Source organism: Pundamilia nyererei, unplaced genomic scaffold (genome assembly GCF_000239375.1).
Source record: "Pundamilia nyererei isolate P.nyererei 1_Seehausen unplaced genomic scaffold, PunNye1.0 scaffold00038, whole genome shotgun sequence".
Taxonomy (NCBI): Eukaryota; Metazoa; Chordata; class Actinopteri; order Cichliformes; family Cichlidae; genus Pundamilia; species Pundamilia nyererei.
Genome location: NW_005187439.1, coordinates 2,759,003 through 2,772,832, shown reverse-complemented (window position 1 = coordinate 2,772,832; position 13,830 = coordinate 2,759,003). Strand labels below are relative to the sequence as shown.

At 41.5% G+C, this 13,830-nt stretch overlaps 2 protein-coding genes across 2 annotated transcripts in view; both read left to right on the top strand.

The window, feature by feature from the left end:
- LOC102193352 (stromelysin-3-like) overlaps positions 1 to 8,241 on the top strand; it is a 34,552-nt gene extending 26,311 nt beyond the window's left edge. The window contains exons 5-8 of the mRNA XM_005730579.1: positions 1,055 to 1,353; positions 3,696 to 3,900; positions 4,602 to 4,859; positions 5,462 to 8,241. Of these exons, the coding sequence (XP_005730636.1) occupies positions 1,055 to 1,353; positions 3,696 to 3,900; positions 4,602 to 4,859; positions 5,462 to 5,586 (887 nt within the window). The 3' untranslated portion in view covers positions 5,587 to 8,241. The remainder of the gene's footprint in view (positions 1 to 1,054; positions 1,354 to 3,695; positions 3,901 to 4,601; positions 4,860 to 5,461) is intronic.
- A 1,044-nt stretch (positions 8,242 to 9,285) lies between these two features.
- Positions 9,286 to 13,830, top strand: part of LOC102193076 (derlin-3-like) — a 6,087-nt gene continuing 1,542 nt past the window's right edge. Inside the window, exons 1-6 of the mRNA XM_005730578.1 lie at positions 9,286 to 9,448; positions 11,390 to 11,455; positions 11,544 to 11,617; positions 11,717 to 11,810; positions 12,636 to 12,831; positions 13,005 to 13,095. Of these exons, the coding sequence (XP_005730635.1) occupies positions 9,314 to 9,448; positions 11,390 to 11,455; positions 11,544 to 11,617; positions 11,717 to 11,810; positions 12,636 to 12,831; positions 13,005 to 13,095 (656 nt within the window). The 5' untranslated portion in view covers positions 9,286 to 9,313. The remainder of the gene's footprint in view (positions 9,449 to 11,389; positions 11,456 to 11,543; positions 11,618 to 11,716; positions 11,811 to 12,635; positions 12,832 to 13,004; positions 13,096 to 13,830) is intronic.

The following is a 13,830-nucleotide window of genomic DNA, read 5'->3' as shown; positions in this document are numbered from 1 at the left end:
CTGGCCTCACTTTGGGTTGTGACAGAGGGAATGAGTTTGCAGATAGCAGCAGGAACGAGCAAATGAGGGCATCTGCTACGTGCTGCATGAGGTAGTGTGTAGCCTCCTTTCAGAAGAGCTGGATGACATGCCCAGGGGAGGGAAGTTCCCTGTGACACTAAGATAAGATAAGCAGCTGAGGATGGATGGATGGATGGATGGATGGATGGATGGATGGATGGATGACTTTTGGACTGACGGACAATTTTTTTTTGCTTGTTTAATCAAATTATAAAGTAGTTTCCAGGAGCTTCCATAGTTGTCAGGTACATTACTTTAATATATGGGCTGAACTGACGTATATCTAAACTTTCATGCTGCAGTTTTTTTAGATAATAGTGTTATCGCTAAGACCAAAACAAAGCAAGGCATACTTTTATATGAGAAAAGTACGAAACTGACAAAAATAGTCCATGTTGCTGTCAGTTTCTTAAACGCAGTGTTTGTGACAGTCCAGAAAATAAGTTCACTGTACCACAAATGAGGCAGTAAAACAGCCACGTAAATGACATAAATGTGTTTGTACTGGAAACATGATCAACAACATCTGTGTATTGTTTTAGACTCACAGATGTTTTTGTTGTCTTGTTGTGACCAGCTTTGGCTGGGGAGACAACGTCACTTTTTCAATCATGTTTTCTTGAGGTCATACATTCATAGAGTGCTTGTCACACCTTGCAGCTAATTTAATATTGCCAGTAAGAAGTCTGTCGCTGAATCGTCCAGAGTACCCAAAAGAAACTCGTGCAGGTGTGCAGAAACTCCAGATTCAAATCGAATTCCTTATTACCGTGCACTGCTGCAGCACTGATAACGTCTGTGTGTCAGTGAAATGTGTGGCTGAGAGTAGATATGAGTCAGCAGGGAGAGGTACTTTTTATGACTCGTTCAGGAGCGTTGGCACTGGATGGGCTTAGGTAGCAAAATCCCCACCGTGCAAGCAGGTCAAAACAAACAAAACTATCTTCAGACTTTGTTTGAACCAGGTGTGCCCCTCCATCCTTCCACCCTGCAGGCATGGACCTTCTCCAGGTTGCTGCCCATGAGTTCGGGCACGTCCTGGGCCTGCAGCACACCCGTACGAAGGGAGCCATCATGTCCCCACACTACTTCTTCGCCGACTTTCCACCCAGAATAAGCAATGACGACAAGTGGGGCATCCAACACCTGTACGGATCTCGGAGAGTTCGAGCCCCCGAACCCCAAACCACAACCGCCACCACAACCACTACCACAACTACCGCTACCACCACCACCAGCACCACCACCACTACTACTACTACTACTGAGAGCAACGAGATCTTCCCTACTGGAGTAAGTGAAACTGATGCAACAATCACAGAGTCATGAAAATGACCTAAATCTACACAAGAGGTGTGAAGTAAACCTTTACCCTGAAGCTTTATGCAGGCATTCGTGGTACCCAGAGGGTAAAACTTTTGCTAGGATTTCATTATTTGCATAATATACTATATCTTGACTCTACTATATTTCTGCTGTACGACTCAAATTAGTTGTCATTCAATTTAATAAACAGTTGAATAGTTTCCAAAACAAGAACCATAACAAGATAATGGTTTTTCTAAACAGGACAACGTTAGCCTAAACAAGTTAAAGTTTACCTAAACAGGATCACGTTAGCCTAAACATATTATTGTTTTCAAGATCATCAGGGTTGCTGATAGTCACGTTTCTGGTTTATGAAACACACTTTTGCATTCATGCTCACACTGCCCAAACAAACCTTGCACCTTATAAGGATTGGCCTTAAAAAGGCATTTCCGGAGCTTAAACATAGGAGAATGCAAAAAAACAAACAAGCTTTACATGTCTGACAATCTGACTGTAAGAGCTTATTAATCAGATTCCTCAGTAAACGCAGCTGATCCTGCTTTGATAAGACTTAAGCTGGAGCTGACGTGTTGTTTCCAGCTGTTTATTAAATGCCTGCACTTTCATAGCGTATGAATCCAAAAGTGAGAGAGTCACGCTCATTTATGCATGTGGCACAGTAAATATCAATCAGTTACTGATTGGTGATTAAAGGGAGTTTAACCTTCTCTGTGTCAGGAGAGACTTTAAAGCGCCCTGAGGTGACTGCTGCTGTAATTTGGTGCTATATGGATAAAACAAATGAATTGAGTCATATTGAATTATTCGTTACGCTGAGGGAGGCCCGGTCAGGACCCAACACTGGGCCAGGTCGGCTTTGACGCAGAGTCACAGTTTTTCTGTTAAACACAGGTTGAGGAGCTTCAGTCAACTGTCCTATTCTCAGTCTTCACCTCTTCACTAAAGTCAAAGGTGTTTTTTGTTGTTTTAAAACTCAGAGTCAGTGTTTCCAGTCGAATCTGACAGCATGGCAAGCGCTAATGAGCTACAGGCAAAAAGCATGAAACAATGCAGAGGTCACACACAAGAAAACGACTATGAATGGGAGGAAGAACGAACAGACGCAAGCAGCACTGCAAAGACGATGAAATGATTTGGCCAGTTGGGAGGGAAACATAGGTTCATATACTGAGGAGGGCAATTGGCTAATTGTACACAGGTGTGGCCCAAGAAGAACAAAGGTATAGTTTAAGACAAATAGAGATTTCAAAATAAAGTAGAAAGTGACTAATAGAACACAGGTGAGTCTGATCAAGTTACAAAGGATGGAAAGCTGCCAAACAACAAATCAAAACAGCAAACGATCGTCACATCATGACAGTGTATAACTGAGACTTATGTTTATGCATGCTTTGTTAAAACTTTTGCATATTGCCACTGATTAATTAGCTTCTTAATAAAATGTATTAGCTTGCTAAGCTGTAGACGTCTGATAAATTCTCACTATATGGACAAAATAATCAGTGTATCAACCAGTGAATTATTTGGGGTATATACACAGTGGCACCTCTTGACTATTTAAAGAGCATACCTGATTTCTTTGTGTTGGTATTGCTCCAACAACAGTATAATTACTGTTGTTCCACGACCACCTAATCAACCACTAACCAATCACATTGTTGTGCTTTTTTATTTTTAGACATACTGTATATTTAGGGGCTCAGTCTGCATTAGGGAGCTCCAGCGGATAACCTACATGTGTGTTTTTAATGGGACATATGGCTTGTTTTGGGAAAACAATGGAGCTCGGTTGAGTTTTATGGGATTTTTCAACAAGCCTCATCCTGTGAATGGCATCGATTTGTGCGGTCAGGAGACGCTTATGTTGCAAAATATATTTCAAGGCTGCATGCCAGTCTGACAGTGCGTGTCTTTGAAACTATACCACATTAGACATGAGTGTTTTCTTTCATCAACCATACAAGATAAATGGGGGTCAAACACAAAAGTAATCTTTTAGTCTCGTGAGAGTTTCTCTCAGGCGAAGACTGGGAATTGTTTCCACTTCACATCACTTCTTTGTGTAAAATTTGTAACTGAGAGGATTTTCACTTATACTGAAAATCCCTGAAATTCCCTGTGATCGTTTGTGGGAATAAAAGTAGTCTTCAGCCTTACGAAGCACAAAGACCCACTTTACTTGTCTTTTCAGACAATAAAACGGCTCTTTAACACTTCATTACGTGCAGCATAAATCTCTCAAACTTTACATGTAAGCAGATGATTGCATGTGGAAATGAACATTCGATCTGTCTTTTTTCCAGCCCGATGCCTGCAGGACAGAGTTTGATGCCGTATCTATGATCCGAGGAGAGCTGTTCTTCTTTAAGTCGGGCTACGTTTGGAGGATCAGGGACGGGCATCTGGAAAGCGGTTACCCGGCACTGGCGTCCCGTCACTGGCGGGGGATTCCCAACAACATCGATGCCGCCTTTGAAGACAAGTCAGGGAATATTTGGTTCTTTCAAGGTGAGCAGTAAAGACATTTGAGCTGCTCTTAAGTGGTTTATGGTTTTATGTAAGCGCAGTTCAGGGGAACGATAATTGTACAGAAACACAGAAGTAAAGCATTCTGCCCATGTATGGGCATGTTTAAATAGATGTAAAAATGTTAATTAACATGGGTCTGTGATGTTGCTGCAGTCGAGTGTACCAAACCACCATAGACTCCCAGAAACACTGTATAAGCTGTTTTTAAGTGAAGTAATTATACGTATAGCTACGTATAGCTAAGTAAAATAACTGTTGCTCTTATCTTGACAAACGTCAGCTGCTTGATCAGCGTCTGTTTTATGGACGGGCCAGTCAAAAAGTCTTCTGACATCCTTTTTTTAAAAACATTTAATGCCTACTAAAGTTAACTTAACCTGTCAGTGGAAGAAACAACAGGTCTGAAGTCACCATCAAGATGCGTTTAAGAAATCTCAAATGAGGTTGAAATAAGGCCAGGCAGTACTCTTGTGTAATACCACACTGGACCACAAGATGGCGAAGCGTCTTAGTCAACTTGACACATGGCTCAGCATACAGCGTTCAGAATTCACGTCATACTTAACCGATTCATTTTTGTAGCTAGAAAATACATTATACCAAAAAAAATGAACGTACATTAATTACAAGTCATCTTATTATATAAAAATAATATTAATTGGAGCCCACCGTCTGTGCAGGTGCAAACTACTGGGTGTTTGATGCTGAGAGGCGGATCAGGGGGCCGGAGTCCATCAGGAATTTGGGCCTGTACGAGTCTGGGATCCAGGCAGCACTGCGCTGGGGCCAGGACCCCAACTACAACATCTACTTCTTCAAGTCAGGCAGCTACTGGAGGTTCAGCCCCCAGGACAACCGAGTCGAGTCTGCGCCGCGCAGCATGCAGGACTGGATCGGCATCCCCAGCGTCGTGGACGCCGCTTTCCGAGACATCTACGGTACGTGCGCGTGTCTCTGAAATAAAATGACATTTGGAGCGCTACATGTGATTGTTGAATTAAGACGCAGGAACGTTACCATGCTATAAATACGACAATAAACAGTTTAAAATACTTTACAAGCTTGGTAAGTTTTAAAAATAACTCAGCAGTGGTTTTAACAGCTTTTCAGCTTTGCAACAAACAATGATTTTCAGCATTAAGATAATCTGATTCAGAATCACGCCGCAGTCGGGTTTCCTGTTTTACACGAGCGCTATCAGTTTATAACGATTCCTTTTGATTTCAAGCAAATCAAACTAAAAACACAAATGCATGGAGAGAGTAAGAGAGGCTGTAAGTGTAACTGTACACACAACACAACAAGGATAATTTTATCTTCAACATGTCATTTATGAATGACCCAGTTATCATAAAAGCTGCTGCATGTGTTCCTGTGGATGTTTTGCTCTGCACGCTGCTTGTTTTCCTTGTTCTGCTGCTTCAGGTTTTCACTTGCTTATCTGACATCTGGCCAAGAGCGAGCAGCTGTTGGGCCAACGCGGGCACATTCGCAGTGGCGCTGATAAAAAAATGTTTTGTTTGTGCTCTCTGTGTTTCAGGCTACGCTCACTTCATCCGAGGACGGCAGTACTGGAAATTTGACCCTGTTAACATGAACTCTTTGGAGGGCTACCCTCGCTACGTCGGCGTGGATTTCTTCGGCTGCAGAAACGGGCGATTCTGAATCTGAGGATCCTTTTGGTTTTTTTGCAATGGAGTAGTCTCTTTATTTGTCTGTTTGGTTTTTTGGAGCAAAGACATTTTTATCTTTGGAGAAAGATTCAAAGGAGATGAAAGCGTCTCCTTTGAATCTGTTTATCTTTCATTTATTGATACACAGATCAAGTACACCTTCTTCTCAGGAAAACCAAGTTGTATTCCCTCAGACTTGGCACCTCCTGTGCAGCTATACTCATATTTATTTTGCACATTTTTGTCACAGTAAGGCTGAGTTCTGGGCCCTTGTCTAACGATGTGTGCTGTGAACTGCACACTTCTCACCTCCTTTCTCTGAGCCGAAAAGTGAGATTTTGGTCCGCAGACTGTCCTCCTTAGTCTGTGTTTTCCATTCCAGCAGTTGTGTGTTTTCATCATGGACGGACTTCTGCTAACCCTATGAGGGTCTGAAGAGCGACATCAAACTTTGTACATGAGCTGCTGTAGGCGGCGATCAGAGTTTTGTTTGAACGATGAAACCCAGGAGCCACTCAGCAGGAATGTCAGCGAGCAACAATTTCAGCAATGCTTCCCTTTTTTACAGACATGATTGCACATGTAGTTGATTTTCCTGCCAACCTGAGTCCCATTAACCATAATTCAAAACCACCAAATCTATAAAAAGATGGACAGCCCACCAGGTAGTCCCATTCTGAAGCCTCGAGCTGAGCATTTCTCAAAAGAACGCAATGTTACACAATCTCACAAGCGTGAACATTGATCGTCCTCTATGACTGCAGGGAAAGGTATCATTTATACCCCATGTTGTATTCTGTATGGCTTTAATTTGGCAAATGTGGCCATAAACTCATTAGGTTAAAATTATATTTGACCTAGCTTTATGTGCATCTCTTATATACAGCCTACGATCAAAACACACCCAGATGTGGGAGACATTTGGCAGTTATGGCAAATGTAGTGTGGGCCAGATGTGTCTCAGATAGGACACAGATTTGGTTTGAGCAACATCTGGCCAGATTCACCATCACTGCTGGACCAAAGAACATCTGTGCCAAACATTCATTGCTGTTAGATACCAAAAATATAGTGCAGATAGCATTACCATAATATTATTTATGCATTATTCAGTGAGTCCTTTCAGAACTGATGTTTTCAGACACCTGAGTCATGATGATTTATGCCACGTTTCCTTTGCACTTTATCTCATTTAAAATTTTATCCGTACGAAAACCAGAAACTTCCAAGATTATAGCATTCTAAGTTTCTAATGTTTCAAGCTCCTATTTCAATTCTTTTCCTTACACCAATAGAAAGTTTTGATAAAATTAGATACACAAAAGTGAATGAAACAAAAAGCCAAAGAATGAAGAATCAAAAATTAACACTGTGACCACTCGAGTTGCTTTGACAGATAGAAACCACATACCGATACACCTCCTACGACTTTTTTCATGTCAGCCTTGCTAGAGGTGAAGCTAGCCACAACCAAAGGTAGCCATGATGTGACAGTTAGTTGGTCACTTTCAGCCAGTAATAGTTGCCATAAATAACGTGTATGTTCTTCCTTAAAGTTTGCTCAGAGGTCTTAAGCTAACTCAGGTGTGAGTCACTGAATAAATATAAGAAACCCAGCCTCTCCTCTGGGTCAGAACATGTAACACCAGCAACGTTTCATCAGTGTCCGCTCCCCTGCTGTTTGAGACGAGGAGGTTTTGCCTTTACTTTTTATATTTGAACAAGAGTTTTTCAGATACTTTTCTTCCTGGCATTAGTAAATATTTTATGTTTTATACAGTGCAGGGTCTTTAAAAAGGCAGAAGAAAAGCGAATGCCATTGCTGTACATCATGTTTTGATGTCACTCTTCCAGCATGATGGTGTAAAGTTCTCACTTTCTCAGCGTGCAGGCACCTGTTGCAGGAAAAGCTGCAGGGCGCCATCTAGAGTGCAACACTGTCAACCACCTCAGGTCACTCTTTGTGCCATCTTTGAAGTCATTGCGTCACCATCGGTAACATGGTGCTCTTTTCTGTTTCATTAGTAAGAGGTTTGGGAATAGCAGCGGCTGTGGAGATCAACCTGGTAATAAAACATTAAAAAAAAAATAGGATTTAAAACTAAATTTGAGCTGAAAATTTTGTTGCAGCAATAAGAAAGTTACATTTGGTTTCGTCTGCACCAGAGTCATTTTCAAATACTATATTGGTGCAGTCTGAAATATTAAATAAACAAAAGTGTTCGAGGATCAGCCTGAGGTCAAAATTGACAATATTTAACATAAAACTGTAAAGAAAATTCTTTCCATCAAAAGTAAAAGCAATTCAAGGACATGAAAAACTCTGGTTGCGACTCCTCTGTAGGTCAGCGCCCCCCAGGTTGAGAACCATTGCGCCATCATTTCCTTTGCTGCATCCTGATGCAGCGCTTGAAGGCTCAGTGCAGGACACTGGCGAGTTTTAACAGCTCTCATTGTTGTTTGAATCATTTCTGCAACCCGTGAACTCTGCTTTCAAACATATTTATACACAAACAGCTTAGGAAAATGTTCCTGTATATACATGTCTTTAATATTGTTTGTAATCTTTTGTAGCCTTTACCCTGTTCATTGAAATGTATGACCTGCGTATTGTTTTCTGTTTTTTCTAAGTTACTGAAATAAATTCATAACCTTTTTATCCGTCTGGCTCTGGGGAGATTCAAGCTCAGAAACTGATGCAGACACTTTAAAACAGAAATTCACATACTGTCGCATTCTATAAGATATATTTCTGTAAAAGTACAAAGGTTAACCCGTAACTCAGCCTGACATTTTTGTGCTTATGCAAGCCTTAAAAACTCCTCACAAGGATTTTAAATAATATTGCTGGAGTTTGATTGAAGCGGCGGGCTAACGCGCCTTCTCCTCTACAAGTCAGGGATCTTACATCACTCCAGTGAAACTCCATCTGGGAAAGACCGACCAAAAGTACAACAAACATTAGAAATTATGCTGGCAGGGTAGGGAGGCCAAACTCTAATACTGTGTGTTTGCCAGGAATAAAGCATGATGTGGATTGCAGACCTCTGTGTCCAGCGCAAGTTCGTTGCACAACACAGAATTGCATTAAATTGTTCACTTGAGCTTTCCCTGCTGGTCATGTATGCTTTTATATAAAGTTATTTAAAGTTAAAGACCAGAGCTCGACATTTCCAGGTAAAGTTATGGATTATGTAACACTTGTTTAAGAATAAAAATAGATAAAAAAGTTTTTATCTACAATATTAAAATATACTGTAGATAAAACCAGAAATATTACTGAATCGTATTATAATATTGCAGACCTGTTTAAACTCTTTAGCTTTAGTTTTTTAATTGTAAAACTGGAAAATGTGCTTTGTGGAAATCTTTAGAGAGATATTAGTGTCATTATAAAAAAAACTGCCCGTCACACTTTCGGTTTAGATAACAGTCCCACATTATTCTCTTGTTAATATTACAATAATATTACAGGAATTTGTATAGCTGTTAACATAAACTTTAACTAACAAAATAAATATTAGATAAAATCTTGATAACATCACGACTCAAAGCAATTGTGTAAAAAAATTTAAAATGCGTTTTTGGTCTTCAAAGCGAAGACTTTGCGCTAACGGTTTGCTGTGTTGTTGGGGTGGATGGTGTTAATTGATGAGTGGATGCGATTGTCAGGTGGTGGGAGGGGGCGTGGCCTGTGCTGTTCACTCAGGGAGTAAATCATGGCTGACAGTGAAGCAGGAGCAGCAGCAGCAGCAGCAGCAGGGATGGCTCACAGTTTCACTCAGGAGTATTTTCAGATCCCTGTGGTGACCCGAGCGTACACGACCGCCTGTGTCCTCACCACTGCTGCTGTGGTAAGAAACAAATCCTTCAACTTACAATCTGCCGGTCAGAGGGGAAACCTGTTTTGTCCTCAAACTGTGCAAATTAGAGATGTTGCCTTTTGTTATTCTTGGACTCTTACAACATTTTAACTGTGAGATTGTGAGTCTTAGTCAGGAGATCTAAGCACTTGCTGCACTTTAAGTAAAAGTTATGGAAACACTTGAGTGGTAAAGTTAGGCACCTTTTAGCACACAAGTGTTGAATCTAATTGTAGCCTCCTCATGTAGAAAGTGTCAGTGAGATCGTGGTTATATCTGAAGTACTTTATTATTTAATATGATATGAAGTGACAGCAAGTCCCGTGTAATAGAAAGTACCTGTAGTATCAGTTGATGTGTTACCACTGAACTTGGTAAATAATTTCAAAGTGAAAGCAATAAAACTGTCATTTGAAAAGAGGTTCCACGCAGGCGTTTGGTGTTTCCTCTAGACAGAGGAAAGGGGAAAATATTCAAAGGAAAAAGTTAGTTACAGTGAGGTGTGTGTGACACTGGAGACTAAGGAAGGAGAGAAGGGAAGGACTTGTACTGATTGGCCAGGCAGAGAGATCGAGCTGGAAAGGATGTGCAGCAGGTTAGGATGTGAGTGAAGAAAGGAGTGTGATGAGAAGATGGAGGGGGCACTCTGGGGAGCTGATGAATGATCTAAGTAGAGGATTAGTAAGGAGTGAGTGAGAGGATCCTCTGTCTAGAGGATACACCGAACACCTGCGTGGCACTTCTTTTCAAATGACAGTTTTATTGCTTTCATTTGGTCCAGATGACATACCTGTGCAGGTAAAGAGATGGTGTCTAGGGGAAAAGGAAGTGGACTTTTTGACCAGAAATGTAGAAGAAGTTTACTGTTACTGATTTTCAAGAGCAAAGGTGGTCTGCAGAGCTGTAGTAACTATGAGGGATAAAGCTGATGAGCCACACTGTGAATATATGGGAAGGAGAGAGAAGCTAGGCTAAGGAGAGCGGTGACAATCAGCGAGTAGTAGTATGGCTACAGGCTGACAAAGAACATTACAGATGTAATGTTTGCGTCAAGAGTTTTTTATGGAGCAGTGTTGAGAAGATAAGGTAAGACTTTATTGATCCCACGATGGGGAAATTTTTTGCGTTACCTCAGCTCAGGTACAGATATCAGAAATAAGTCCAATCAATGAAAAAATAAGTAAGACAATACACTAGGTCATCAGAAGCAAGACAGAATACATGTGTGTGGATGAGAGGAAGCCAGGTGTAACAGTGAAGCTACAAGGAGTAGAGGTAGCGAAGGTAGATGAGTTTAAATACCTGGGGTCAACGGATGGTGCACAAAAGAGGTTAAGAAGAGAGTGGAGACAGGGTGGAGTGGGTGAAAACAAGTGTGAGGGGTGATTTGTGAAAGAAGGATAGCAGCAAGAGTGAAAGGGAAGGTTTACAAGATGATAGTGAGACCTGATTTGATACGATATATGGTTCGGAGACAGTGGCACTGACCAAAAGACAGGTGGCAAAGCTGGACATGTGCAGAGCAGGGAGAGTGGATATGAAGATGAAGCTGGAGCTGCCAGGAAAACGGGGGCACTACAGTAATGAATGATCCATGGGTTTCGTGAAGTGGGACATGTGAGGGCAAGCGTGACAGAAGCAGATGCTACGGCTAGGATAGGATGGAGGAAGATGATTGGTTGGGGCAACCCCTAAAAGGAGCAGCTGAAAGACCAGGTATAGAACAATTATCAAAAGGTAAAAGAAGAGCAGCAAACATCTAAAAACATTTCAACACACCTGCTGGTAAAATGCTGCCCCCTGGTGGTGGTGAAGGTTTTGCAGAGGGTAATGATAACAAGGACTTTTTAAGTGAACTTCGAGTTAGTTATAGCGAATAATCATACAAGCTACCCAGAATTAATTAATTTTAGGCTGTATTTTACTTTTTAGCAACTTGAGTTCATCAGCCCATTCCAGCTCTACTTTAACCCAGAGCTCATCATCAGGAGATACCAGGTACCATTTACCAACTATTTAACTGAAACTTTGAGTTAATTATGTGTCATATCGTCACTGTTACACTCCTCTTCCCTCTCTTTCTCAGATATGGCGCCTGATAACCAGCTTCCTGTTCTTCGGCTCTCTCGGATTTAGTTTCGTGTTCAACATCATCTTTCTGTATCTTTTTCTGTATCTTAATATGAAAGTTTACCGAATTGAAGCTCACATTATGGTGAAATCTGCAGCAGAGCTGAGCAGACCTTAACTGAAAGTAAGCTATCGATACTGTCGGATGCTGGAGGAAGGCTGTTTTCGGGGCAGGACGGCGGACTTTGTTTTCATGTTCCTGTTTGGAGGGATCGTGATCACTGTATCCTTTAACGTGTTTAGGCGAAGGATGAGTGATGGGTAAACAACCACAGCTACGGGATGGTATAAGATGAAGAAAATCTGGAATAAGATCCTTTGACTTTAACACAAGCTCTCTTCTCTGTCACTGAAAGTCCCACTGTATGTCGACTTGTGTAATTTGCCTGGATTGCGCGGCATCCAAACTAGTTGTGAAATCCTGCTCCCAGATTTTCCACAGATAATTTAAGACTTATTTCCACTTTGATCAGAAATGTCAGTCAGAGACTTCCGCAGACGTCTGCAGGCTCCAAGCGTGTAAAGTCAGTCGCTGTACATAGAGTGCACCTCTTTTTGATGATGCGCAGCAGTTTGCTCAGATTCCAGGTTAATGATGCTGTTGTGAGTGGGTTTACCACAGACGTGTCTCTGGGTGGTTGTTAAACAGTTATTGTGCAGGTTTATGCAGTCATGCTGTGTTTTATGGGGAGTTTGAACTGCAGGATTAGTTCTGCTATAAACATGTAACATGGTTGGCTGGAATGACGGGAATGTCATAGTTTGGCTTTTATTGTGGAGGGTTTAGCATTCATTAAACAATAACATTGTCTCTACGTGCAGAGATGAGATGGAAAAACTTGTTTCTTCTTTTTGTTTAGTTTAATCAGCTACTGTGGGGTTATATTCCAGTTCTGTCTGACTAACAGATGTACAAAACCCTGTTTCTTCAAATAAATAGCTTTCTCTCTCTTAAACTACAGCTCCAACAGTTCAGGTTAGTTTGTCCTCTTAAACTTTGACTCTTGATGAACAGGTGAATGATTTTATTTAACCTGAAGTCCCGCAGCTGTTCGGTCTGTTCGCCAACATCTTCTTCCTGGGTCAGGCCTTTATCATCATGCTGGTGTATGTGTGGAGTAGAAGACATCCGCTCATACGTATGAACTTCTTCGGCCTCCTGAACTTTCAGGCCCCGTTTCTTCCCTGGGTGCTCATGGGATTTTCATTGCTGCTCGGGAACTCCATCGTGGTCGACCTGCTTGGTATGGGACGACTCGAATTCTGCTCATTCATTTAACACCAGTTAACATGAATGGTTGGCAAAAGGCGCTTTTTAGGAAAAGACCGGCTGACTCAACTGGCTAACTAATTCTTCCCCTTATCTGATCCAATAGTTTATTTGAAATTCGGGTGTCTGACTTTATTCTCTCCTCAGGTATCAGTGTCGGTCACATGTACTATTTCCTTGAAGATGTGTTTCCAAACCAGCCGGGAGGAAGGAAGCTGCTGATGACTCCAGAACTTCTGTAAGAACCAGTGTTTATCCAGCTGAAGTCCAACATGTGGAAACTCTTTTCTTAGAGAGATGACCAGCCGAGGCACAGTCTGAAAACTCGGTCTCAATACTGGTTATACCACCTATACACCTTTTTATATTTTGCTAGGAAAATGGGAAACTGGTGCAGCAATTTATTGAAACGTGCAAATCTACATGGAAATACAGCATATAAGCCAACAGTGTTTGTACAATTATAACAAGCTTGAAAGGCAGTATTTGGAATGACCACATTTATTCTATGACAGTCTGAACTCTGTGGGGCAGATCTCTTTTAATTTCTTTCAGTAGTCTTCAGGAATAGTTTCCCAGGCTTGTTGAAGGACATCCAAATCTCTCCCTTCTGTTGTTCTCTGTCAAAATGATCCCACACTGCTTCAGTGTTGAGGTTCGGGTTCTCGGGAGGCCAAACCAAGACTGACAGTGCTCCATTATGTGTTTGGTTTTTTTTGTTTTTTATGTCAAGGGATGCTTATACTGCACTGGCTGTGTGTTTGGGTTCATTGCCATACTGAAAAATGAGGCTGCCAATCACATGCATTTTCAGATGGTATTGCATGGTGGATCAACATCCTACTTCTGAATTCATAATTCCATAACTATTGACAAAATTCCCAACACCACTGGCTGAAATGCAGCCCAAGCCCTGACAGAGCCTCCACCATGTTTTACAGATGGATGTGTACACACACACACACACACACAC